Raw genomic sequence first — 24,730 nt, 5'->3', positions numbered from 1 at the left:
ACGCTCCATCGTAGATAAGGGGTGCTCTTAAGATAAAGGTGTATAAGTGTGTGAGATACAAAAAATACAAATCAGTGGAAACGTTGCTTCAGAATAGTGGTGGTATTACCGTGTGATCACGTAGGCACAATAGAGAGAGAGAGGTTAGGAGAACATGATAATACAGAGCATTGCCGCACCCACATACGAAAAAAAAAAACCAGTGTGCTCTGTGGTTACTCTCTCAGGTGGGCATTAGCATATCATAATCTCTTGGACCAATAGCGTGAGTTTTCCGCATTCAAAAAAAATACCAGAATGGTATATAATCGTATACAGTCGACCCTCAACACATGTCTAACTTTATAATCGTATACAGTCGACCCCCAACGCATGTCTAACTTTCACATCTTCAAGTATTTGGCAGTTTTATTTGTAGCCTCTTTTTTTTACTTTGGTGTTGGCAACCTTGCACATTTGTAGGCTTTGCAGGTATGTGCAGTAGAGAAAAAAATGAGAAGTGCAAGTTTGTTTTTTTTGTTTTAAGAGAATGGAATTTGGAACTTGCATCGATCTGTAGGGGAGACTGTGCTCTAGTATTTCTGTGCAAGTCCTGATCATGAAACATCACATATTTTAAGGATTTATTGACTTTTTTGCTTTGCCCTTCTGGGAAGACGGAGTTGGATACAATACCTGTTTTCTTCACCCTACTGCTGTAAAGTGCTCCTCATGCATTCGTTGCATTGTTTTGCTTAAAAAAAAAATATAAAGTTTTCTTTTGCCGGTATGTCCCCAAGTTCTTTGGGTGCTAAGGCCAACTGTTGTAAGTTAGTTATCCGACTTAGTGAGAATATGAAGTTGCAAGATTAACTTCCTGCTGGAATGTTGGCAACCGCTGTCTGCCATGACTTTGTGTTAATGAATTGACCGGCTGGCTAGAGACATTGAGGCTGCTAATCTCCTATCAATCGCAGTCTCATAGTTAAGAATCAACTCGCCTGTTCTATGCTCCTATACACCTAGTGCTAAAGATGGTGAATTTGGAGTGAATAAGGCAGATGTCCGCCATCTTATATGAACAGGTGGAAGCCTGCAATGTAAATGATGATTTTATTCTTTTCCGTGTTGACTGGTTGCAGGAAAGGGCCAGTGTAATACAAACGGCAACAAGAGATGAATTTCTATTTACTTCAGCAACAGCCTTAGAAAGTACTCCATAGCTTATGTTCCAAAGAGCTGCAGCATATAATTATGTAGATCATCAACTGGGGTGTCCGTACACTGGTATTCCCCCTAAATATGGTTTGTAAACATCTGCAGATAGGAATAACCATACTGGCTATTGCCAGACCCTTTGATATATCAGGATGATCAGAAGAAGAAGAAGAATGGAACAGTATGATATAAGGCGATCCAATCAGTCATTTTCTAACCCGCTAATTCCTGAACAGGGTTGCAGGGGGTGCTGGAGCCTATCCCAGCCAGCAAACTATGCAAGATAGGAACAACCCCTGTAATCCATTACAGAATGAACAAACACACGCACACCTACACACACCAACCACACACTAGGGCCAATTTAGGATCAGCGATTCACCTAACTTGCATGTCTTTAAACTGTGGGCGGAAACCCACGCAGACATGGTGAGGACCTTGGATGTGAACACTGGTCTCCTTACTGCAAGGCAGCTGTGCTGCCACTGCACCCCCATGCTGCCCCTGTAAGGCAAACATAACACATTATTTATATAACTTGTAACCTTTTTCAGCAAAACTTAAAAATACCTGTCTTCATTTTGGTTAATCACTCCACATTGATGTAACTTATTCTTGCTGCCTGAACATTGGAATGCTTAGAAATGGAACACCTCTTTCCCCAACTGTTGATTCCCATTGCCCCACCTTTTTTACATTTAGTTTTGGCAAGATTGATGTGTGGTTTTGAATCTACATGCAGTATACATCATTAGAGGAGGCTGCTAAGTGAAACACAATACGTTTGCTTTGCTTTTAGTTATGACATGCAAGCAATGGACTTGAATTAAACCACACACTTTTGTATTTAAGAGAGAGAGAGAGAGAGGTTAGGAGCACGCGCTGATACAGCGCATTGCTGCACCCACCACACGACAAACCAACTCAGGATTCCAGATTAGGACCCAAGTGCAGCCATGCAAGGGGTGACACCTCAGCACCACACTAGTTTAGATGGAATGGAACCAGTTTGAGGTTTTTTTATGGTGGCTGGAGTGCCAATCCTGCCACCGACCCCGAAGTTTTTCCCTGCAGGTTGGAGGGCCTACATGCAGGGTTGGCTGGCGTGAAAATTGGTTTATATGTTTTTAATTATGATACGATAAAACCATGACAAAATTAAATGCATCATGTGCATAGGCACAGCATTACATTGCAATGTGTGGTGTTATGGGTCCACAGCTCGTTGAGTAAAGGCCATTTTTAAATAAATAATCAATGTGCTCGCGCTTAGTGAGGGGCGTTGGGCCATAGTGGGCCGTGGGGACGATCCGTAGGGTGTGGGCGTTTCTCACCTAGTGCACTGGTGAGGAACTGCCCACATTCATGATTGTCCCTCGGCTAATGCTGCAGCTGCTGTGGCCCTCGTCATTTTAAAAAGAAGCGCGAGTCGGTTTTAGGGGGAAGAAAAGAAACGTTCGGAAAGAGAGAGAGAATCGATCGGAAAGGAAAGGAGAGGACGGAGGTTACAGGGAGCGTGGAAGCAAGCGGTGCAGGAGAGAGACGGACACGCGGAGCGTTTGGTGAGCGATCGAGCTCGTGGGCAGCTGCGAGGAAGCTGGGTGTTGGGCCGACACCCAGGTGTTTGTGTAGATGTCGCTCCCGCTGAGTGATCTGGTAGCGGGAGTGACAAGGTGAAAGCGACGGGCGCAGAGAGGCCATGGAAAAGGCAGCGAAGTCGGAGACTTGGTGATGGAATCCCCAGCGTGGGCGACCTGGCGTTGAGGGTAATCAAGTCTCGGGACTGGGATGATGGCCAGACCGAAGCCAGGGATCGGGAGGTCTCCAGTCTCGAGCGTGTGATGTAGGAGGGCAGCTGCAGAGAGCGTCTTGCCTGCTGCTAAGCCCGTACGGGATAAGCAGGTGAGACGCATACAGAAAAGAAGCACCAAGCTTATTTGTTGTTGTTTTTAAAGACAGCTTCCTGATCATTTTAACCTCTCGTTTTTAAAGGATTGTTTTTTTTTTTCCAATGGTTTTAACCTCCACGTGTTCTTTTTATGGATTATTTATTTAATGAATATGAAGAACTGCACTATTTATTTGAACACTGTTTTTGATTTGTTGTCTGTTTTAATAAAAGCACTTTTGCACTTTCTACCTTCCCTTGCTCAGTAATTTGCCTCCATTGACTAGCTCACTCGGTTACATTATCGACGGTGTTGGGTTCAAGGGTTCCCAAACATCAATGGGAGCGTGGAGCCTGAACCCACATCGTCACATTTGGTGGCAGCGGTGGGATGAGCTAGCAGTGGAGGCCAGAAGAGGAGACAGAGCAGCAAGTGGGATTGGTAACTGACTTTGAAGGACCCACGTACCCAAGCCGGAGGAGGACATTTTTAAGAGACTGAGCTTTTTAAGGACATTTATTTATTGCTGTCGTTTTTAATTGTCTTTTAAGGTTCTTATTCTTTTAATGTCCTGTTTTTATGAAGGGGGGCTTGGGTTTGGTTTGTTTTAGTGGGGTTTCGGTTTAGTGCTTTTATTGGTTTTAGTGCAGTGTAGAGTGGCCGAGCTGTGGACCTGAGCTCCAGTTGCATTGGGTTGGCAGTGGTGTGGAGCCTTCCCATGCAACTGGAGTTTTATGGGGGGTGGAATGTGGTGTTATGGGTCCACAGCTCGTTGAGAAAAGGCCAGTCATTTTAAATAATCACCGTACCCGAGGCGGCTTCGTGAGGGGGGCGTTGTTGTAGCGAGCTGCGGGGCAGTCGTCGATGTGGGCGTTTCTCACCGTGTGCACAGGTGAGGAACTGCCCACATTCGTGATTGCTCCCGTGGCTAATGCTACAGCTGTGATGGCCCCTCACGTTTTAAAAAGAAGCGCGAGTCGGTTGTGGAGGGAGAAAAAAGAAACGTTCGCGGTAAAAAAAATGGAGAGAGGAGAAAGGAGATGAGGAAAGAGGACGGAGGTTACAGGGAGCGAGGAAGCATGCATGCGGTGCAAGAGAGACGGACAGGTGGTGTGCGTCTGGTGAGCGCGCGATCGAGCGCTCGTGGGCAGCTGTATTGAAGCTGGGTGTTAGGCCGACACCCACGTGTTTGTGTAGATGTCGCTCCCGCTGAGCGATCAGGCAGCGGGAGTGACCAGGGAAGGCGACTGGCCGCAGAGAGGCCATGGAAAGGCAGCGGAAGTCGGGAGACTTGGTGGTGGGAATCCCCAACGTGAGCGACCTGGCGTTGTGGAAAACCAAGTTCTCCGGGACTGGGATGAGTGCCATACCGAAGCCAGGGATCGGGAGGTCTCCAGTCTCGTGCGTGTGTTTCAGGAGGGCAGCTGCAGAGAGCGTCTTGCCTGCTGCTTGGCCCAAACGGGATTAGCAGGTGAGACGCTAACAGAAGAGCACCGGATTTGTTTGATGGTTTTTAAGACTGCTTCCTGATCATTTTAACCTCTGGTTTTAAAGGATTGTTTTTTCTATTTATTGGTTTTACTCCTCGTTTTCATTTAATGGATTATTTATTTATTTATTGAAGAACTTGAAGATCTGCACTATTTATGGAACACTGTTTTTGTTGTTGGTTTTTAATAAAAGCACTGTTTTCACTTTTAACCATCCCCTTGCTAAGATGCTCAATTATTGCCTTCACTGACTAGCTCTCTCGGTTTCATTATCGACGGTGTGAGGTTCGAGTGCTTCCAATAGCAATGGGAGTGTGGAGCCAGAACCCACATCGTCACATTTGGTGGCAGCGGTGGGATGAGCTAGCAGTGGAGGCCAGAAGAGGAGACAGAGCAGCAAGTGGGATTGGTAACTGACTTTGAAGGACCCACGTACCCAAGCCGGAGGAGGACATTTTTAAGAGACTGAGCTTTTTAAGGACATTTATTTATTGCTGTCGTTTTTAATTGTCTTTTAAGGTTCTTATTCTTTTAATGTCCTGTTTTTATGAAGGGGGGCTTGGGTTGGTTTGTTTTAGTGGGGTTTCGGTTTAGTGCTTTTATTGGTTTTAGTGCAGTGTAGAGTGGCCGAGCTGTGGACCTGAGCTCCAGTTGCATTGGGTTGGCAGTGGTGTGGAGCCTTCCCATGCAACTGGAGTTTTATGGGGGGTGGAATGTGGTGTTATGGGTCCACAGCTCGTTGAGTAAAGGCCATTTTTAAATAAATAATCAATGTGCTCGCGGCTTAGTGAGGGGACGTTGGGCCATAGTGGGCGTGGACGATCCGTAGGGTGTGGGCGTTTCTCACCTAGTGCACTGGTGAGGAACTGCCCACATTCATGATTGTCCCTCGGCTAATGCTGCAGCTGCTGTGGCCCTCGTCATTTTAAAAAGAAGCGCGAGTCGGTTTTAGGGGGAAGAAAAGAAACGTTCGGAAAGAGAGAGAGAATCGATCGGAAAGGAAAGGAGAGGACGGAGGTTACAGGGAGCGTGGAAGCAAGCGGTGCAGGAGAGAGACGGACACGCGGGCGTTTGGTGAGCCAGCTGATCGGCCGTGGGCAGCTGCGAGGAAGCTGGGTGTTGGGCCGACACCCAGGTGTTTGTGTAGATGTCGCTCCCGCTGAGTGATCTGGTAGCGGGAGTGACAAGGTGAAAGCGACGGGCCGCAGAGAGGCCATGGAAAAGGCAGCGGAAGTCGGGAGACTTGGTGATGGAATCCCCAACGTGGGCGACCTGGCCGTTGAGGGTAATCAAGTCTCGGGGACTGGGATGAGTGCCAGACCGAAGCCAGGGATCGGGAGGTCTCCAGTCTCGAGCGTGTGATGTAGGAGGGCAGCTGCAGAGAGCGTCTTGCCTGCTGCTAAGCCCGTACGGGATAAGCAGGTGAGACGCATACAGAAAAGAAGCACCAAGCTTATTTGTTGTTGTTTTTAAAGACAGCTTCCTGATCATTTTAACCTCTCGTTTTTAAAGGATTGTTTTTTTTTTCCAATGGTTTTAACCTCCACGTGTTCTTTTTATGGATTATTTATTTAATGAATATGAAGAACTGCACTATTTATTTGAACACTGTTTTTGATTTGTTGTCTGTTTTAATAAAAGCACTTTTGCACTTTCTACCTTCCCCTTGCTCAGTAATTTGCCTCCATTGACTAGCTCACTCGGTTACATTATCGACGGTGTTGGGTTCAAGGGTTCCCAAACATCAATGGGAGCGTGGAGCCTGAACCCACATCGTCACATTTGGTGGCAGCGGTGGGATGAGCTAGCAGTGGAGGCCAGAAGAGGAGACAGAGCAGCAAGTGGGATTGGTAACTGACTTTGAAGGACCCACGTACCCAAGCCGGAGGAGGACATTTTTAAGAGACTGAGCTTTTAAGGACATTTATTTATTGCTGTCGTTTTAATTGTCTTTAAGGTTCTTATTCTTTTAATGTCCTGTTTTTATGAAGGGGGCTTGGGTTGGTTTGTTTTAGTGGGGTTTCGGTTTAGTGCTTTTATTGGTTTTAGTGCAGTGTAGAGTGGCCGAGCTGTGGACCTGAGCTCCAGTTGCATTGGGTTGGCAGTGGTGTGGAGCCTTCCCATGCAACTGGAGTTTTATGGGGGGTGGAATGTGGTGTTATGGGTCCACAGCTCGTTGAGTAAAGGCCATTTATTTTAAATAATCACCGTACCCGAGGCGGCTTCGTGAGGGGGGCGTTGTTGTAGCGAGCCGCGGGGCAGTCGTCGATGTGGGCGTTTCTCACCGTGTGCACAGGTGAGGAACTGCCCACATTCGTGATTGCTCCCGTGGCTAATGCTACAGCTGTGATGGCCCCTCACGTTTTAAAAAGAAGCGCGAGTCGGTTGTGGAGGGAGAAAAAAGAAACGTTCGCGGTAAAAAAAATGGAGAGAGGAGAAAGGAGATGAGGAAAGAGGACGGAGGTTACAGGGAGCGAGGAAGCATGCATGCGGTGCAAGAGAGACGGACAGGTGGTGTGTGCGTCTGGTGAGCGCGCGATCGAGCGCTCGTGGGCAGCTGCGAGGAAGCTGGGTGTTGGGCCGACACCCAGGTGTTTGTGTAGATGTCGCTCCCGCTGAGTGATCTGGTAGCGGGAGTGACAAGGTGAAAGCGACGGGCCGCAGAGAGGCCATGGAAAAGGCAGCGGAAGTCGGGAGACTTGGTGATGGAATCCCCAACGTGGGCGACCTGGCCGTTGAGGGTAATCAAGTCTCGGGGACTGGGATGAGTGCCAGACCGAAGCCAGGGATCGGGAGGTCTCCAGTCTCGAGCGTGTGATGTAGGAGGGCAGCTGCAGAGAGCGTCTTGCCTGCTGCTAAGCCCGTACGGGATAAGCAGGTGAGACGCATACAGAAAAGAAGCACCAAGCTTATTTGTTGTTGTTTTTAAAGACAGCTTCCTGATCATTTTAACCTCTCGTTTTTAAAGGATTGGTTTTTTTTTCCAATGGTTTTAACCTCCACGTGTTCTTTTTATGGATTATTTATTTAATGAATATGAAGAACTGCACTATTTATTTGAACACTGTTTTTGATTTGTTGTCTGTTTTAATAAAAGCACTTTTGCACTTTCTACCTTCCCCTTGCTCAGTAATTTGCCTCCATTGACTAGCTCACTCGGTTACATTATCGACGGTGTTGGGTTCAAGGGTTCCCAAACATCAATGGGAGCGTGGAGCCTGAACCCACATCGTGTCACAATGTAGTTAACATATTAGATTGCATTTAATTTTGGCACAAATAGGATACTCTTCTATGGAAATACTATCTTGTAGACCTCTGCAATTTTAAATTGGATTAAGTGGGTTTGATATTTGATAACTATATGAATTGATACTAATTTGGATCTGTGCAAACTGTTTGTGTGTGTGATTTTCCTCCATAGTCTGGTTTATTTTGATTTGGTCTCTATGAGGTAAATGTGGTAAAAATGAACCCTGGCATGGTTTGCCTGAGATTTGAATGTTATCTGACACAGGACGGATTTAACTACAGGAAATAATGTACATTATGGAGAAATTTGCATAGAACACTTTGAACCAGGAGCATTCTGTTAGATTAATTTTGATTCAGCCTCAGGGCCTTGTTATCTGTTCATGGTCAGATAGCAGTTCACCATGCCAAATAAATAACAATTATGAACAGGTAGCTCAAACCATATACAGAATGGGTGAGAAACAAATATCCTGTTAGACCAATGATTAAACCTGAACAAGAGTGATATGCATGGGTGGACTTCTTAATATGATCTCTCTTCTCGCATGAAGTGTGAACACTGGAGGCATATTGATTTGGATTCTATGTGGCAAATGTTAGGTAAACATTCCAAAGTGAACATTAATAACGCTGTTACACTAACAAACATTATTAACACATTCTTTAAAATGTGATTTAAGATAAAATAAGTAGAGTTGATGTTCATATACAGTAGTAGGATACTGGAGAGTAAATATTCAATAATCGTATAGTGAAATTAAACTTATCTAATAATGTTTATTTTCTAAATTAAATCGAGGGAATTCACTGTATGCCTTCACCAGAGCTTGCCATCTTCTGTGCAATTGCTTAGGTGAAACATTTCCTTTCTGTTGCATGCAAAGTAGTCCATCACTATCATATACCCATCTAGTTACCAAATTATTGGTATTCTAGTCAAAGAGCTATATATTTGGTAAACAAACCATATATGCAGCGAAACTAACTGGAGATTGAAATAAGTAACTAATGTCCTGATCTGGCACAAAGGAAATGAACTGTAAGAGTGAAAACACCTTTAAAAGTAACTAGTCTATTTCATTTACTGATTTATCATACATTGTGTAATCAATATATATGGGATATCTTTCCTGCATTTACTTATTCATCTTTTTACTTCCTGTTATACAAAACATTATCAAAGCAAATAGAATCATTAATGTACGACTCCTAAAACATCATTTGTAGTCTACAAACCGGATTCCAAAAAAGTTGGGACACTATACAAATCGTGAATAAAAACTGAATGCAATGATTTGGAGGTGTCAACTTCTAATATTTTATTCAGAATAGAACATAAATCACGGAACAAAAGTTTAAACTGAGAAAATGTATCATTTTAAGGGAAAAATATGTTGATTCAGAATTTCATGGTGTCAACAAATCCCAAAAAAGTTGGGACAAGGCCATTTTCACCACTGTGTGGCATCTCCCCGTCTTCTTACAACACTTAACAGACGTCTGGGGACCGAGGTTACCAGTTTCTCAAGTTTAGAAATAGGAATGCTCTCCCATTCTTGTCTAATACAGGCCTCTAACTGTTCAATCGTCTTGGGCCTTCTTTGTCGCACCTTCCTCTTTATGATGCGCCAAATGTTCTCAATAGGTGAAAGATCTGGACTGCAGACTGGCCATTTCAGTACCCGGATCCTTCTCCTACGCAGCCATGATGTTGTGATTGATGCAGAATGTGGTCTGGCATTATCTTGCTGAAAATGCAGGGTCTTCCCTGAAAGAGATGACGTCTGGATGGGAGCATATGTTGTTCTAGAACCTGAATATATTTTTCTGCATTGATGGTGCCTTTCCAGACATGCAAGCTGCCCATGCCACACGCACTCATGCAACCCCATACCATCAGAGATGCAGGCTTCTGAACTGAGCGTTGATAACAACTTGGGTTGTCCTTGTCCTCTTTGGTCCGGATGACATGGCGCCCCAGATTTCCAAAAGAACTTGAATCGTGACTCGTCCTGACCACAGAACAGTCTTCCATTTTGCCACACTCCATTTTAAATGATCCCTGGCCCAGTGACAACGCCTGAGCTTGTGGATCTTGCTTAGAAATGGCTTCTTCTTTGCACTGTAGAGTTTCAGCTGGCAACGGCGGATGGCACGGTGGATTGTGTTCACTGACAATGGTTTCTGGAAGTATTCCTGAGCCCATTCTGTGATTTCCTTTACAGTAGCATTCCTGTTTGTGGTGCAGTGTCGCTTAAGGGCCCGGAGATCACGGGCATCCAGTATGGTTTTACGGCCTTGACCCTTACGCACAGAGATTGTTCCAGATTCTCTGAATCTTCGGATGATGTTATGCACAGTTGATGATGATAGATGCAAAGTCTTTGCAATTTTTCGCTGGGTAACACCTTTCTGATATTGCTCCACTATCTTTCTGCGCAAAATTGTGGGAATTGGTGATCCTCTACCCATCTTGGCTTCTGAGAGACACTGCCACTCCGAGAAGCTCTTTTTATACCCAATCAATTGACCTAATTAGTGTTAATTGGTCTTCCAGCTCTTCGTTATGCTCAAATTTACTTTTTCCAGCCTGTTATTGCTACTTGTCCCAACTTTTTTGGGATTTGTTGACACCGTGAAATTTTGAATCAACATATTTTTCCTTTAAAATAAAAACTCGGATTAAACGTTTGATCTGTCATCTACGTTCTATTACAAATAAAATATTGACATTTGCCATCTCCACATCATTGCATTCAGTTTTTATTCACAATTTGTTTAGTGTCCCAACTTTTTTGGAATCCGGTTTGTAGTATATGGTCTGCATTTGTAAGTACTGTGGTAGGTATGTATGTATAAAATAAATAAAACCCCCAATCTAAAGGTAACCATTATCTTTTTAATTTTGTAAAACAGCTCCCAAATTACTTCTTGAGATCACATGATTACAGCATTTATTCTCAAGATGTAGAATTCATTAATGGATTTCTACACATGAAGACAAGGTAAGATATAATCTATTAAAATTCTTTGAGATTATTTGTAGGGAAAGTAAAGTTTCAACAAATACTTATGACATTTAATTTTAAAATGTTAGTAATGTGGCTAGATTTTAAGTTAATACTGCAGCTTGCTAATTAAGTTTATATATGTATATTGTGATATCAGATATAAGGTTCAAATTTCAGCTTTCTCCATTAACACTTTTTCATTTGGTTTGAATAAGTATGTCTCTTTAATAGTATGTGAAACTTTTAATTGAAAATCATATTTGTAGTGTGCATAAACCTTTATTTAGTGCCATAATTATCATTACCATCCAAAATGTACAAGTTGATGCATTCATCTAAGTATTTAAAATACTTTTAAACACTTTATCCACAACATTATCTAATTTCTGCAGTTTACTTCTTTACCTCTGTAATGAAACAAAATCCACTTGTGTCTGTATTGATGGGACATGTAAACTGACTCGAATGATGGCAAAATAAGGTGTTCCTGATTTGTCTTTGGCCTCTCACAGTCTTGTTTTTTTTACTGCTTTCTACTTCTGTTATATGTGCACAATAACCAGATAGAATGTTTCTGCATCTATGGTGGTAATCAAGTTCTGAATTACATTTTTTTTAGACAGGAATGACTTTCCTGCCCTCACCATTATGTAACCTCAAATGTAATATTTTTTTAAACATGGTATTTCAACACAAGTTTCAGAAAGAATAATATGCTCATCTCAGATTTCTTAATTTGTCATAACATATTTAGATAATAAATATATTTATTCACATTTTGTTTTAATTGTAAAAGAAATTGTTAATAAATAATTTAATTTACATCACAATATTTGACCCATATTTTTTTCCTGCAAAATTGGAAAAGAATAAAATCAATAAATAAAATGTATTTTTCTCCCAGTGTACTGATTCCAGCAACAACAGTAGCCACAGACTCAAGGCAGACTTCATCAGTCTATCACATGTTGCAGTTCCTCACATAACTGCACAAATACAATTTTCCTAACGAATGTAAGAGAGTACTTTTTACTGTGAAAACAAAGTGAAGTTTCACTAATATACACCATGTGTAAAAGCAATTGAGTAGAATGTTCTGGCATTGACAATAATGCATCTTAAAGATTACTACAAATCACATGCAGAAAAATTGTGTAATTAACACTTCTAAAAATTCTGTCTATGCATTTCTTTAATGTAATTATATGACTAACTTAAAACACTAAAAAAAAGCTACATAGCACAACTTTTCTTAAATCTTTGATAGACTACTGAAAATCCAAGTATACTAGATTGGATTGTTTTGAAGAGTGAATGATGGCTTTATGACATCTGACAGTAAGACCCCATGGCTATTAGCTTATGCTGCAATTGTGATCCTGCATCTTTATGCTATTTGTACTGTCTTTCACTTTTATTTGAACACAGTGCAGCATTTTAAAATCTTAAATTCTTTTATCAAGATTGTGTAACTCTTAGAAATATTTCAAAGTTTTTGTGTACTTTTAAATAAACCCTCAAGTCAATCAAAAGCAATAATGGTATTTTTACATACCAAAGGTTGTCCTTTTTTCAGTAAATCATAAGTTTTCATGTTGTCTGATCTCTTTCATTATTTAACTATGTGTTTTTTTGCATGGATATACTGAGTAGAGCAGCATGCCATAGTTGAGTGAATCTGTTTTTATCAACGATCCCACTTATGTTTAGCCTCATATAGTGAAAAGCCGTATGATCATTTAAGAGCTGAGGTTCCATTTCATTGATGTATAGTTGTCTATGACAGGTCATTCATATTACATGTCACAGCTCTGTGCAAAGGCAGATTTTTTTTAAATTCTGTGTATGAGACCTAAGCAATTATGCACTGTTACGCTCTAAGCTTCTGTGAGAGTGAAGCATTGAGAACACAAGGATTGTTTGGTTCACACAAAATAAGACTAGAAGTTTGCTTTGTACTAGTTAAATCCCTTCTGAAAAGAAAACATATGGTTAAGGAATTCCTAGAAACGTCACAGAATTCTAGTGATACCAAATAAGAAGACCTTTAGTCAGATTCTGATTACAGTTTTGACTGCAGTTGTGGCAGTTAAAAGTGGCAATCCCAATACTTAAGGAGTAAGGTAGTGTTGAACTTTTTCCTTCAATAAATCAAATAATAATTTAAACAAATGGTGTATTGTGTTTACTCATGTTGTCTTTTGTATTATAATAAATTTTTATGGAAATCAAAAGCAATTAAGCGTTATGAATGAGCAAAAACAAGAAATCAGGAAGAGGGCAAATACTTTTCACAGTGCTGTGTGTATCAAAAAAAAATGTAATTGTATATATAATTGTGTCTGGGTGCAGGAATGACAGGTTACAAAAGGAAAATTTGTGGTTGCCCTGTTTTAATGTCCAGTAATTTAAAACAAAAGAAATGCTCTTTGACTTTTTTGACTTATGGGGTTCTGGCTTGGAAAAAAAAACGAGAGGCATTGATTTGCTTGTCACATATTAGGTCAGTTTGTTCAGCAGCTCCATCTGGCTGGTAGCTCTTGCCAAAAATAACGCCTCCTACCGGGAAGCTGAAATTTTTATGGAGGGTAAACTGGAACGGGCAGGGTCAGCTGCCCTCAGTTGGTGGTTCCTTGGCACAGTGAAAAAATGAGGAGAGAATATTAGTGATATATTGTTGACCACATGGGTACCCTGTTCTATGTTGACTGCATTCTGTGATAACATTAAAAAAGATTTAACACAACAGCTGTCTAATGCAGGCATATCTTCCCAGTGTTTGCAAGAGACTTGCTTAAATAAGCTACATGTTTACTACAGCAGTTTATAACTCATTCAAGAAATACAGTTTGGCCTTTTTGTAAATACCTTCCACACATCTAATTTGGATCTATTGTATGCTTAATGCTAATACATCTAGAGTACTTTAATTTCTGCCTGTAACTATGAACTTTGCACACAGTGTTTAACTTAATCTCTAATTATAATTAGTTTGTCTTTTCCTGTAACTGTTTCTTTAACCTCTTTTGAAGCACTTTGAGCTGCATCCTGTGTATGAAAATGAGCTATAGAAATAAATATTGTCATTATTGTTAATAAAATAAAATATTTACCAAGGTCATAAAATCGTGCTACTGCTTCAAAATGGCAAGGGAAGTAAAAGCCATTGTTTCCTTTTTTATATATAAATTACAATGCAAATTTAGTCTTAAAATTATTTACACTTGGTTTACAATTTGTTAATAAGGTATATTATTTAAGCATTTTCAAATATTATATAAATCATAGTAATAGTCAATAATAATGCAATTAATTTATAATATAGTTTTTATATATACTGTATATTTCAAAGAGGTCACATAAGAACTGAAATTTAAAGAAGCCAAAATAAATACAACGCATTAAGCCCTGATAACAAAAACTTAATCGCTTTAGTCACATTAAAGTCACCAAAATACCTGTGTAAATGAATATGTTAGCAGACTTGCTTTAGTTACAGTCTAAAAAGATTTATGTTTATCTGGAAACGTATGCCAGATATGGTGGTAACTAAAAAAAGATGATCATGTTTCCCCTTGGACTACAGTTTGATCCCATGTATTTGGAGATGCAGGTAGATGTTACAACTGCAACTGTCCCATTTTGGACAACAAGATGTGAACATATGATTTACTGTTGGCAAAAGGCTACTGTGTGTGGCATGGAGCTATTCTGTCAGAAGCCTCCATTATCCTCCTTGTTGGAATAGGAAGCATTTTTTTAATGGTACTGTATGGTACAAAATCATTTTGTCACAGGAACTCAGGCAGAATTGAATATTTTGGATGTGCATGCTGTTGTTTATCTATATTAAGTTGGCTTCTACTGTATCCCATATGTATGTAGTAATGCAGTGACTTGAGCAACAAAACACCTGGATTCTTGTACATATGCATGCAACATTAGTGTGCTTGTCTAAACAACTCATTCAAATTTTATATTTTATTTTGGTTATTCAGACTGAAGCCACATTATTCATTATGTATTAATGAATTAAAAGCAATTTTATCTACATTACTTCAATTATGTTAGTCAGTTTATACTAGTCAGTGTCATGTGTCTGAAATTCCATTCAGTTTAATATCCTCCATTATGGCCCCTTGATTTAACTGATCTAAAAACTAAAACATACATTTCTTTTCTATAATCAAGTCAAAAATGTAATAACCTTATAACATATTACAAAACTAAAATGTGACTAACCTTAATGCTGGCACAAAAGCCAATATCTTCTTTTAAGCAATTCTAAAAAAAAAACAAACTGGTCACATGTTTTATGGATGTCTTTTACTTATACATTACAAAAGAAATTCATTGTGTATTCATACAGATAAAATAACATTCAGGTTTTCCTGTCTCATTTTTATGTTTTGTATATTAACAGGGGGCGTGTAATATATCAGGTGTGCCTCACCCTTTGCCGTTTCTTAGCATGGAATTACTTTGCTGATCTGCATATGGAGGTTTTAAAGCTGACACAGCACCAAGAAAACTGGACTATCCAAGCACGCTGGAGGATTAGAGGATTGCCATTTCATGTTTTTCTTTTGCGCTTCTATAAGAAAGACAAGACCGAGTTGTACAGGTGAGCAGGACACCCGAAAGAGACAAAGCTGACAGAAATGTCTCAACTATGAACAATGTCAGTTACTTCTGTCACTTTACTTTGCAATCAAACAGCATATCTTCCTACCATCATTTCACAATCACTCATGGGAGGCTCAATGCTTTGTCCTTCTGCGTGATAGCTCCCAGAGAATAGGTTCATTTCCAAGCTAGATTACTGTCTCTGTGTAGTTTGCCTGTTTTACCTGTGTCTGGAATAGATTTTTTTCAAGCCTTCTGTTGTCTCCCTGTATCCCAGAAATTAATAAGGGCATTTGATGGCTCTGAATTGGCAGTGTTTGTAGTTGTGTATGTAAATACATTATGTAGTAGGCTGGTGTTTTGTCCAGGGTTAATTCATGCCTTATTAAAACACAAGATATTAATTTCCAGGATTGAAGAATTTAACATATCCCAGTATAAAAACACTTTTGAGAAATGTAATCGGTATGCAACTAGCAATAAATTCCTTTCATTGAGCATGTAAGTAATAGAGTTACTTTTTCAGTTGAAACATGGCCTATCTTAGTTTATTCCTAGCTTTGCTAAAAATAAATGTTTTTTTTTTTTTTTACGAAAAAATGGTACAATATAAAGTTAAATCTTAATTTAATGTAGTGTTTCTCCAGTTCAGTGTTGTGAACTTGCTGTGGCTGCAGGTTTTTGTTCTCTCCTGTTTCACAATCAGTAATTTGTTTCACCGTTAATTCATCTCATTTTTTATTTAGCTGTTCTTTTATTACTTACTCTTATGCTGTATTCAAAAAATTTCAGTAGTGTGAGATTTATATTTATATTAAATTTAGAAATTTTTGTATTTTTGCTATATCTTTAAAAGCTTAATTTCCTTATTTCAATTCTCTATTCCTATTTCCATTTACAAATGAGTGGTGGTGGTGGCTCTGAGGCTAAGGATCTGCGCTGGTATCGTGAAGGTTGCCGGTTTGAATCCCCGTCACTGCCAAAAGAGATCCTACTCTGCTAGGCCCTTGAGTAAGGCCCTTAACCTTCAATTGCTCCAGGGATGCGGTACAATGGCTGACCCTGTGCTCTGACCCAAAGGGGTATACGAAAACTAACAAATTCCTAATATGAGATATTATATAAGGCAAAATAAAAAACAAAAAAAATATATGTCACATTTTTCTGTACTGTGATAATTAACAACATGTAAATCAGAACACCCGGGCTAATGACAGTGAATGATCTAAGACAGTAGCTACTTCTGCATCACAGCCTTTTGTGTACTTATTAGAATATAATGCATTTAATAACCAGAACTTCTGAAAGAGCACAGGAGTCTATTAAAAGCAACTTTTTTGCACGAAATCTGCAGGCTCAGTTGGCACACAGGCCTGAACTTGAGAGCCACTGGTTAATATATGACCTTGTATATTGTATAAAATGTCTTTTTTTTCCCCCCTCAGCCTGTATATATAAGTTTGCTACCTTTTTTTTATGAAATAGTAATTTATTGGTGGTTGAGAAATTTGCTGCAGTAAAAACGTAATGTAATGTCATAATGAACAGTCAAAAACATGATTCAGATTATTACCAAATAATGAGCCAGTGCGCATTTAATGTACTGTGTTGTGCCTCTGAAGAAATAGCTTTCTTATTTCACTAGGCCATTTATTTCTTTTTCTCCAAATCTTCTTATGGCATGTACTTATGTTAGGTACATTTTCCTTTGTGTGTGTTTTACTTATTACATTCTTTAACTGCTTTAAGTTGTATTTGGTTTTATTCCCTTGTATTTATCACACTAATTCAGTTTATTAGTTTTCACTTACTTTAATATTATTCTGACTAGCGGGCTTTGCCCCCTGCTCACTTCACTTGCCAACCCCCCCGGCCTGCGCTAAGCGCCAGCCACTTCCTGTCTCTGCCACTCACAAATGTGGATTTCACTTTCACCAAACAACAAATATTTTAATTATCGCGGATACGCCTCTTCATTGGGAAGAAACACTACTTTTCCCTGATGGCAACATGAATTAGCGATTAAGTCTCCAACTTAAAGTTTAAATCCGAACAATATATTCAATCTCTTTTCGCTGTTCTGTTATTTCATCAAGTAATCATTTCCATTTGTTTGCGCTAATGTGATTTTTGCTATCATTTTTCTGAGACTTTCGAATTTTAGTGCTTTCATTAACTCTAACCTGCTCTGCATGTGTATCGTGCCAACGTTTTTGAACTTCTTTATGACGTTCTACTTTGTCATGTACTTTGTTGTCTTTTATTTCTGGCCTTGGGCGTGGTTAAATCTCTTGGCAAAAAGTCTTGTCTCGTAGGACTTGAAAGTATCTCTGAAAAAGTCACGCCTCGTCCCAGGCTAAAAAGTCTTGTCTCATCCTAGGATTTTTTTATATAATAAAGAGATAAATGCCTGTTGCAGCCTATGAAACTCACAGATCTCCTAGACAGAGTTGAACAGCTACCAGAAAAGTTGACTATTTATTGCATTATTAAATACAATGGTGGCAAGTCTGCATTAAACACATTTTAACTACTTAGCAGGTAATGAAAATGTCTTTGTTTGCTTATACTTTCATGTTTGGTTTTCCTGGATCTTTTGATTGTGAAATTTATTACTAGTGGTAAGAAAATATGTGTACATGTTCTCATTTACAATCATATGCAAAACTAAATTAATATTACTTGCTTTGCTAAACATAAAATGCACTTGAGGTGAAGTTTTTAAATATAATTTTCAGTTTCTACCTTAATAAGTAATAGCCAGATGTTCTCAGATTGCATGTACGTAATCTTAATTAACCTGAGAATTTTTTTTGTCATTTTGTCTACAGGACATATGATGCTTTTTCTACATTCTTCTTAGATTCTAATGGACAAATCTGTTGTCATAAGTTGGACAAGGTGTGTACAACTTCCAGAGTTGGAATGAATAAAAAAAATCACTAATCTCCTTTTTTAAAATGTTCCAGCAAATTTTGAAAGTTGGTGTGTTTTATTGCTTTTAATATCTTGCCATCCACAAGAAGTGGTTCCATGTTTGATTACTTTATTAATTAATTCAAATGCCTCTATTTAAAATATTTTGAAAAGAGTTTTGCTCAACTTACTTGTAAGATTCCCAACATGGTGCTTTCAAGTACACTGTAGTGAAATTTATTCTGTTTTACTTAGAGTACTCAATGTGAAAAAAATCTTAATCAGCATCCACTTTTACTTTACTGTATTGTCCAATTTAAAACATTATCAAGCATTATGTCTAACTACAGAAAGTACTCTGTAAATGGAGAAAATGTTGACCAGTTTCACTAGGCAAATTCAGTAAGTAATAAAGTGCCTGGTGAGTGGCAATTCAGTACTGTATGTTTTATTTATAATGATTTATTATTAATATACCATACCAATGCACTTCAGAACAGGTCATCCACCTGAAGCTAAGCATGTTCGGGCCTTGCTAGTACTTGGTTGGGAGACCAACCAGGAAATACCTTGAGTTGTTGCTGGAATAGGTGCTGGTGAAGCCAGCAGGTGGTGCCAAATCTGCGGTCTGAATGTGGATCCCAGTGCCTCTGTGCAGTGATGGGGACACTGTGCTGTAAAAATGGCACTGTCTTTCGGATGAGACATAAAATCAAGGCCCTGACTTCTCTGTGGTCATTAAAGATCCCTGGGCATCCTTCATAGGGTGTATCCCAGTGTCCTAGCTAAATTGTCTACCATTGCCTGGTCATACTGGCCCCCTAACCATCCCTTGTCTCTGATTGGCTAGCTATTTCTCACCCCTTCACCACCTAACAGCTAATGTGTGCTGAGCATACTGGTACAAATTGGCTGCGGTCGCATCATCCAGGTGGATGTTGCACATTAGTGGTCGTTGAAGTGGCTCCCCACTCATTGTGTGAAGTGCTTTGAGAACCTTCAAAAGATAACTGTAATGAATTATTATTCAATTTTCTTTTTAACTCTTAGTCTAGTGCTACTGTTTTGACATGATGTCAGCTTTGTGTTCTCTAGTAAGCCTAGAATCTTGCCTTGATATTGTAATATGAAGACCAAAATTAGACAATATTCAAAATATAATAGTACCAGATACATTAAGTGTATAGTTTGATGTATAATTTACAACAAGGTACATAACCCTAAATTATTTTTGTTGTGAAGTATGGCTTTTCTGGATAGGGATTAGTCTATTCTGTCTTGCAAGGTTTTATATTCACTGCATTTTCTAAGTTCATACTTTCCATTTTTTAAGCACTCATTTCCTTAAATACATCCATTTGTGATCATGGTTTTCCCTTACAGTAGGGGAAGGGCCTATTTTAGCTATATCAGGCACACAAGCTGTGCTCATGTAAAGAATTAAGACAAGGTCCTTGGAGTTGTGAGGAACTGGATCTAAGCACGGTGCCACTATGTCTTTCCTATCTGTATATTATGCAAGATTTTGAATTAACAATACCTTGTGTAAATCATGTGTTCATTTTATCAAGCATGTTAGAATATATTAAGGGTGTCATAGTGCTACAGTGGTTTAGCACTACTAATCTGTCATTGTTAGGTTGAATCTTGCTTCTTGACACAGTATTTGAACCTGCATGTTCTTCTTGTGTATGTATTGGTTTTTCTCCAGGTACTCCAGCTTTCTTCCCACAGCCCATGACATGCATGTAATTTTAATTGGCAATTATAGGGTGACCCTGTTTGGGTGTATGTGAGTAGGTTTTTAAATAGATTATCTCCCAACTTAGTTTTTGCTTGCACCTAATGCAACCAGAATAGCTATCTACATGCCTGAATTTGGGTTAAGTGGTTTAAGAATTTTATATTTTTTTAATTTTACAAATGTAGCCATATTTTCATGTGTTAAACTCAAGTATTTCTGTATTTATTTTTTGCTTTACATTAAAGTATAGTGATGCCATTTTTTTACACTTGTACTTTGGCTTGTTGTTTACCCGATAATTGCTTCATCTTTTTTAAGCAGTATTGTTTCTAGCTACTGCAGGTTGGCACTGAGAAGCCTTTCAGTGTTTAAGGCTAACTCCACACTACCATGTTTTCATTTAAAACTGGAGATTTTATTCAATTGAAGACCATTAAAATGACATATAAAAGACCCCGATTTCTGCAGCCTAATGCTATAGACTCATTTCCCAAACGATAGATATGCTTTTAAAAATAAAAGACCCCCAATAATAACGTGACAATATTACATGTAATTTTAAGGGTCGTCAATTAAATAAAAAGGCAAAATATGAGTTGTAAAATGCACATTAGACATTGACCTTCAAGAAAATAAATTTTGGAATGATGTCTGTTTTATCTTTTACGCAGTTGACTTTAGATTGGTGTAAAAAAATGTTTTAAACAATCAGTAATGTTCACAAACAATTTAAAGGCTGTCACAAAATTCACAAGTAGTATTCTAAACATTGATGTGGATTTTTTGTGTATTTTTAACCTGTTTGGGGCCGATTTCAGGCTTGTAGCACGTTTTCTGAGCTATTTTTGATTTTTACAAAAATAGGGTTATTTCTGGAAAAAAGGAACACATAAACAAATTGTGATAAAATGTGAATTTTTCCACATTTGGTTTAATTGACATTGCTATTTTCATTTTGGAGCTATGAAGCATTTAAAAAGCAAATGATGAATGCCAAGCTAATTTTACCTTGGGTACGGCTTTGTACAGCATTGTGATTTTGTGTCTCTGTTCAGTAATATTGTGAGGACGGATGCATTCTACCCCCATCCACTTCATTAAGCACTTTCTTAATTTTGCTTTGGAATGCACGCCTCTTTACTGCACATATTAAGTTTAAATAAAAAAGACTGGTAAAAGGCTGTCAACTTAGTTATTTACGATCTGTTTTTTATGTGGCTTTGAATTTTTCATTACAACTGTAACACTGCTGGCCACTGAGGCGACCGGTAAATTATTTGCCTTTTGCATATGTAAGCAGCATTCAAACAGTGCAAAACACATGCATGTACATATATAGAAAACACATAACTTGAGAAGCCCACAGTTTATTGTGGCAAATGCCATGTTTTGTGAAGAATACATTTTTAACTTGAAAAATTCCAAATGTATCCTTTAACAATGTATACTGTGTAGTAAATGTCATCTTCATTAATTCCACACTCTTCCTTATTATCATGGTAAATGAGTTAAATCTTTAAGGTCATTTAACATCAGGGCTTTTTATTGTAATTGTGTTATACAGTTTTTTTTCATGAAATTTTCAGAAGCATTCTTATTTCATGATGATTGATTGTTCATCAGTTTTAAAAGGGCATTAGCATTCTTAGATGTTTATTCTGAAAATTAAACAAGAAAATAAAAAAAATAATCAATATAATGTTAATTTTACAATACAAATTAAAAATAGGTGTAGCTTTAAAATCAAATTCTACATCACCAGCATCACTCCAGTAGGAATATTTGATATACAGTAAAAGTAAACTGTTTTCATTATGTTTAGAATTGTAGGAAATGCTGCCAGGTATGTTTTCTTTAAACCGTGAGTTGTAATAAACATGTTAAAGGCAAGATTTTAAAAGAAACATCAAAGATTTGAGTTAATGTTTGTTTGTTACAAAGAACAGTAATGCTTTTTTTACAGAGTAACATTACTTTCTTAATGTGTATATCATACTCTTGCTTTATGTTCAATTCCATGTCACATTGCTCAGATAGGTGGTTTTGTGTAACATTAAAATGTTTTGTTTCCTGCACAGATGATGCCTGTTCCACCCCAGAGTAACAAAGTTAAAGGAATGTTTGCTAGCCTGCTTGTGCTTCTGGGCATACAAGAACATCGACCAGCTCTCAACCACTAATATTCTGACTGGGACCCAAGCTGTTCCAAAGGGAGAGAAATGGAAGAAAGCCGCAATGTCACTTTAGTGAATATTCTGTTTAGCTTGTGTTACTGAATATTAATTCAAAGCAGAAATGACCAGTGTCAAATATACTGTATTTCTAATAAGAAAAAAATAACTAGCCAACCAAAATGAAAACATGACATTCAGTAAAACAAAAATCCCAATCTTTACATCATTTTCTGAAAAAATAAACATGTCGTGGTCATGTGCTTGGTCATAGCAATATCCATTCTATGAACAGCACAACATTTAATTTTTTTTTTCTAAATTAACTATTTTGTTGCAGTTTATGAGTCCTTCCAGTGTTAATTAGGTGTTTAATTTTTTTGGTAAGCAAACACATTTTGAATGTAAATTCCAATATCAAAACTATTTCCCGTTGAGCTGTTCATTAAGTTGGCATGTTCCACTGTAATCTTTTTTTTTTTAATTTAGTACAGCATGTAAGTGTAGCTATTAAGAATCTTAACACTTTCCAGAGTCTGAAGTTACAAATAAGCACATAGGTTTTGCCTTTGTAATGTACATACTCAGTTACCATTTGTCATGCAGGCTAAATAAACTGAGCAGTAAAATAAATGTTTTAAAAGCTAACAGTTATGAAACATTTACCTTTGTTTACAATAATTCTTAAGGTATGCATCTTTGAGAGAGACATATAACACAATATCTTCTGTAACATATCCCTAATATCCATTATGTTCTCTTCTGATAAACCTACATTTTCAATGATTTGCAGTCTCCTTGAATGTTTGCAGTCCCTCCAGAAAGAAATGCAATTGTATCTATGATAAAGAAGACCAGGTAAAAGCCTGAGATAAGGGAGCAGCCTGCAGATTACAAAGACCTAGCCTTAAAGTTAAATGCTTCTGGATACTTACTCTGCATAGAAATATACTGTATACTAGGTATTGAAAACCCAGCCACATTATTAGACACTGCTACTCTCCCAGAGTAATTGGTTATTGAGCCACCGATGACATATGTACAGACAATATTCTTTAAATTTTATACCAGTTGCCCTAATTGGTGTACAGTTCAGAGGTAAAATGGAGAGGTATAAAAAACTAAAAATGTGTGTGCCTTTGAATATGGCAAGTTTCTAGGCAGCAGAGCTGGTGGCATTAATTTATTAAGGACAGCAGGCTTCTTAAGGTTTTAGTGAACAACACAATCACCTGTATTAAGAATGGGCCTCCACCCAAAATGCGTCCAGCCAGTGGCGGTCTCCTGATGGGAAGCAGACACTGATGAATGGCATTAGTATAAGCTGAAGTAGCAGATGGATCAGCCGTTTAATATGTAAGCACAACATTAGTGCAGAAAAAGGCATAGGAGAGTGTTTAATTCATGCAGTCATACCTAGTCAGGGGCTGATCATGGCACCTCATGACCCCACTGTTAGGAAGAATGTAAGTGCCATTATAGTGGGCTAAAGAGCACAATTGCGGCATGCTAACTGAATCCCAGTTCCAGCTGATTCTCAATATCCTTCTAGGATGGAGGTGTGGACATATTCTGGAGGCTCAATGGTGTGGTGTGTGTTTTTTGTGGCATACACAGAGACTTCTGATCTAAAATAACCATTGTTTCCTCCATATTTGTCTTGCTGTGCATGCACATTTCATGCCAGAGAAGGCATGTAGCACTCAGTTTTGATTGGTATTGTGAATCTTGTGACCACATGAGTGGGTAATTCCATGAAGTGCTTAGAGAGTAAGCTTCACTTAAACTGTCAAGCTGATTTTTTGCTCAACCAGAGAGGATTAGGGCAACTTGAGTTTGGGAACTGAGGCATCTATACCGCGCCGTACCAGGCTGAAGGAGAAGCGTCATGTGGTGGATTGAGACTTCATGAAACTTGAGTGAAACAAAAACATCAGAGAAAGGTTCGAGGGAATTTTTCTTCTAAGCATATTTAATGGTGATGTGTTAGATAGTTTTACTATTGTTTAAATGAATCTGATATCTACCTTAATAAAAAGACAAGTGTCTGTCCGTGTGTCTATTTAGTTGCTATGTCTCTGGCATTTCACTAGATGGCGCAACACAACCATTGTAGCAATATATTTTATTGCTACATGCATTAAAAAAATACAATCCATTAGATGGTGCACTGCAAATGTTAATGCTGAGGTCTACATTCATTACTTAGATTTCAACTCATCTTAGGTGGTTCATTCAGCTGGTGTTCCATTATACAATGGTAAAACATTATAAGCTAAACAAATGTGAAAGAAAAATGAACGCTACTTAAGGTTAACAGCTGACAAAGCTGTTTTGCTATAACAGCAGGTTATTCATACAGGCGTCTGTCATAAGACAGGGTGCAGTAAGGTGAGCTAGGGAAATTTCCAGTTTGTTTAGGAACGCGTCT

At 38.6% G+C, this 24,730-nt stretch overlaps 1 protein-coding gene across 3 annotated transcripts in view; it reads left to right on the top strand.

The window, feature by feature from the left end:
• Nucleotides 1-22,960, top strand: part of c11h6orf136 (chromosome 11 C6orf136 homolog) — a 46,660-nt gene extending 23,700 nt beyond the window's left edge. For 2 of the 3 annotated variants that reach the window (XM_039770053.1, XM_039770055.1), the window contains exons 4-7: nucleotides 10,748-10,836; nucleotides 15,266-15,466; nucleotides 18,300-18,369; nucleotides 22,207-22,960. In XM_039770053.1, the coding sequence (XP_039625987.1) occupies nucleotides 10,748-10,836; nucleotides 15,266-15,466; nucleotides 18,300-18,369; nucleotides 22,207-22,308 (462 nt within the window). In that variant the 3' untranslated portion in view covers nucleotides 22,309-22,960. The remainder of the gene's footprint in view (nucleotides 1-10,747; nucleotides 10,837-15,265; nucleotides 15,467-18,299; nucleotides 18,370-22,206) is intronic. The other variant, XM_039770056.1, reaches the window with a different exon arrangement.
• Nucleotides 22,961-24,730: the final 1,770 nt, after the last annotated feature.

This window comes from Polypterus senegalus, chromosome 11 (genome assembly GCF_016835505.1).
Source record: "Polypterus senegalus isolate Bchr_013 chromosome 11, ASM1683550v1, whole genome shotgun sequence".
NCBI classification, from domain to species: domain Eukaryota; kingdom Metazoa; phylum Chordata; class Cladistia; order Polypteriformes; family Polypteridae; genus Polypterus; species Polypterus senegalus.
The sequence above is the reverse complement of the archived record's forward strand: the minus strand, read 5'-3'. Positions and strand labels throughout refer to the sequence as shown.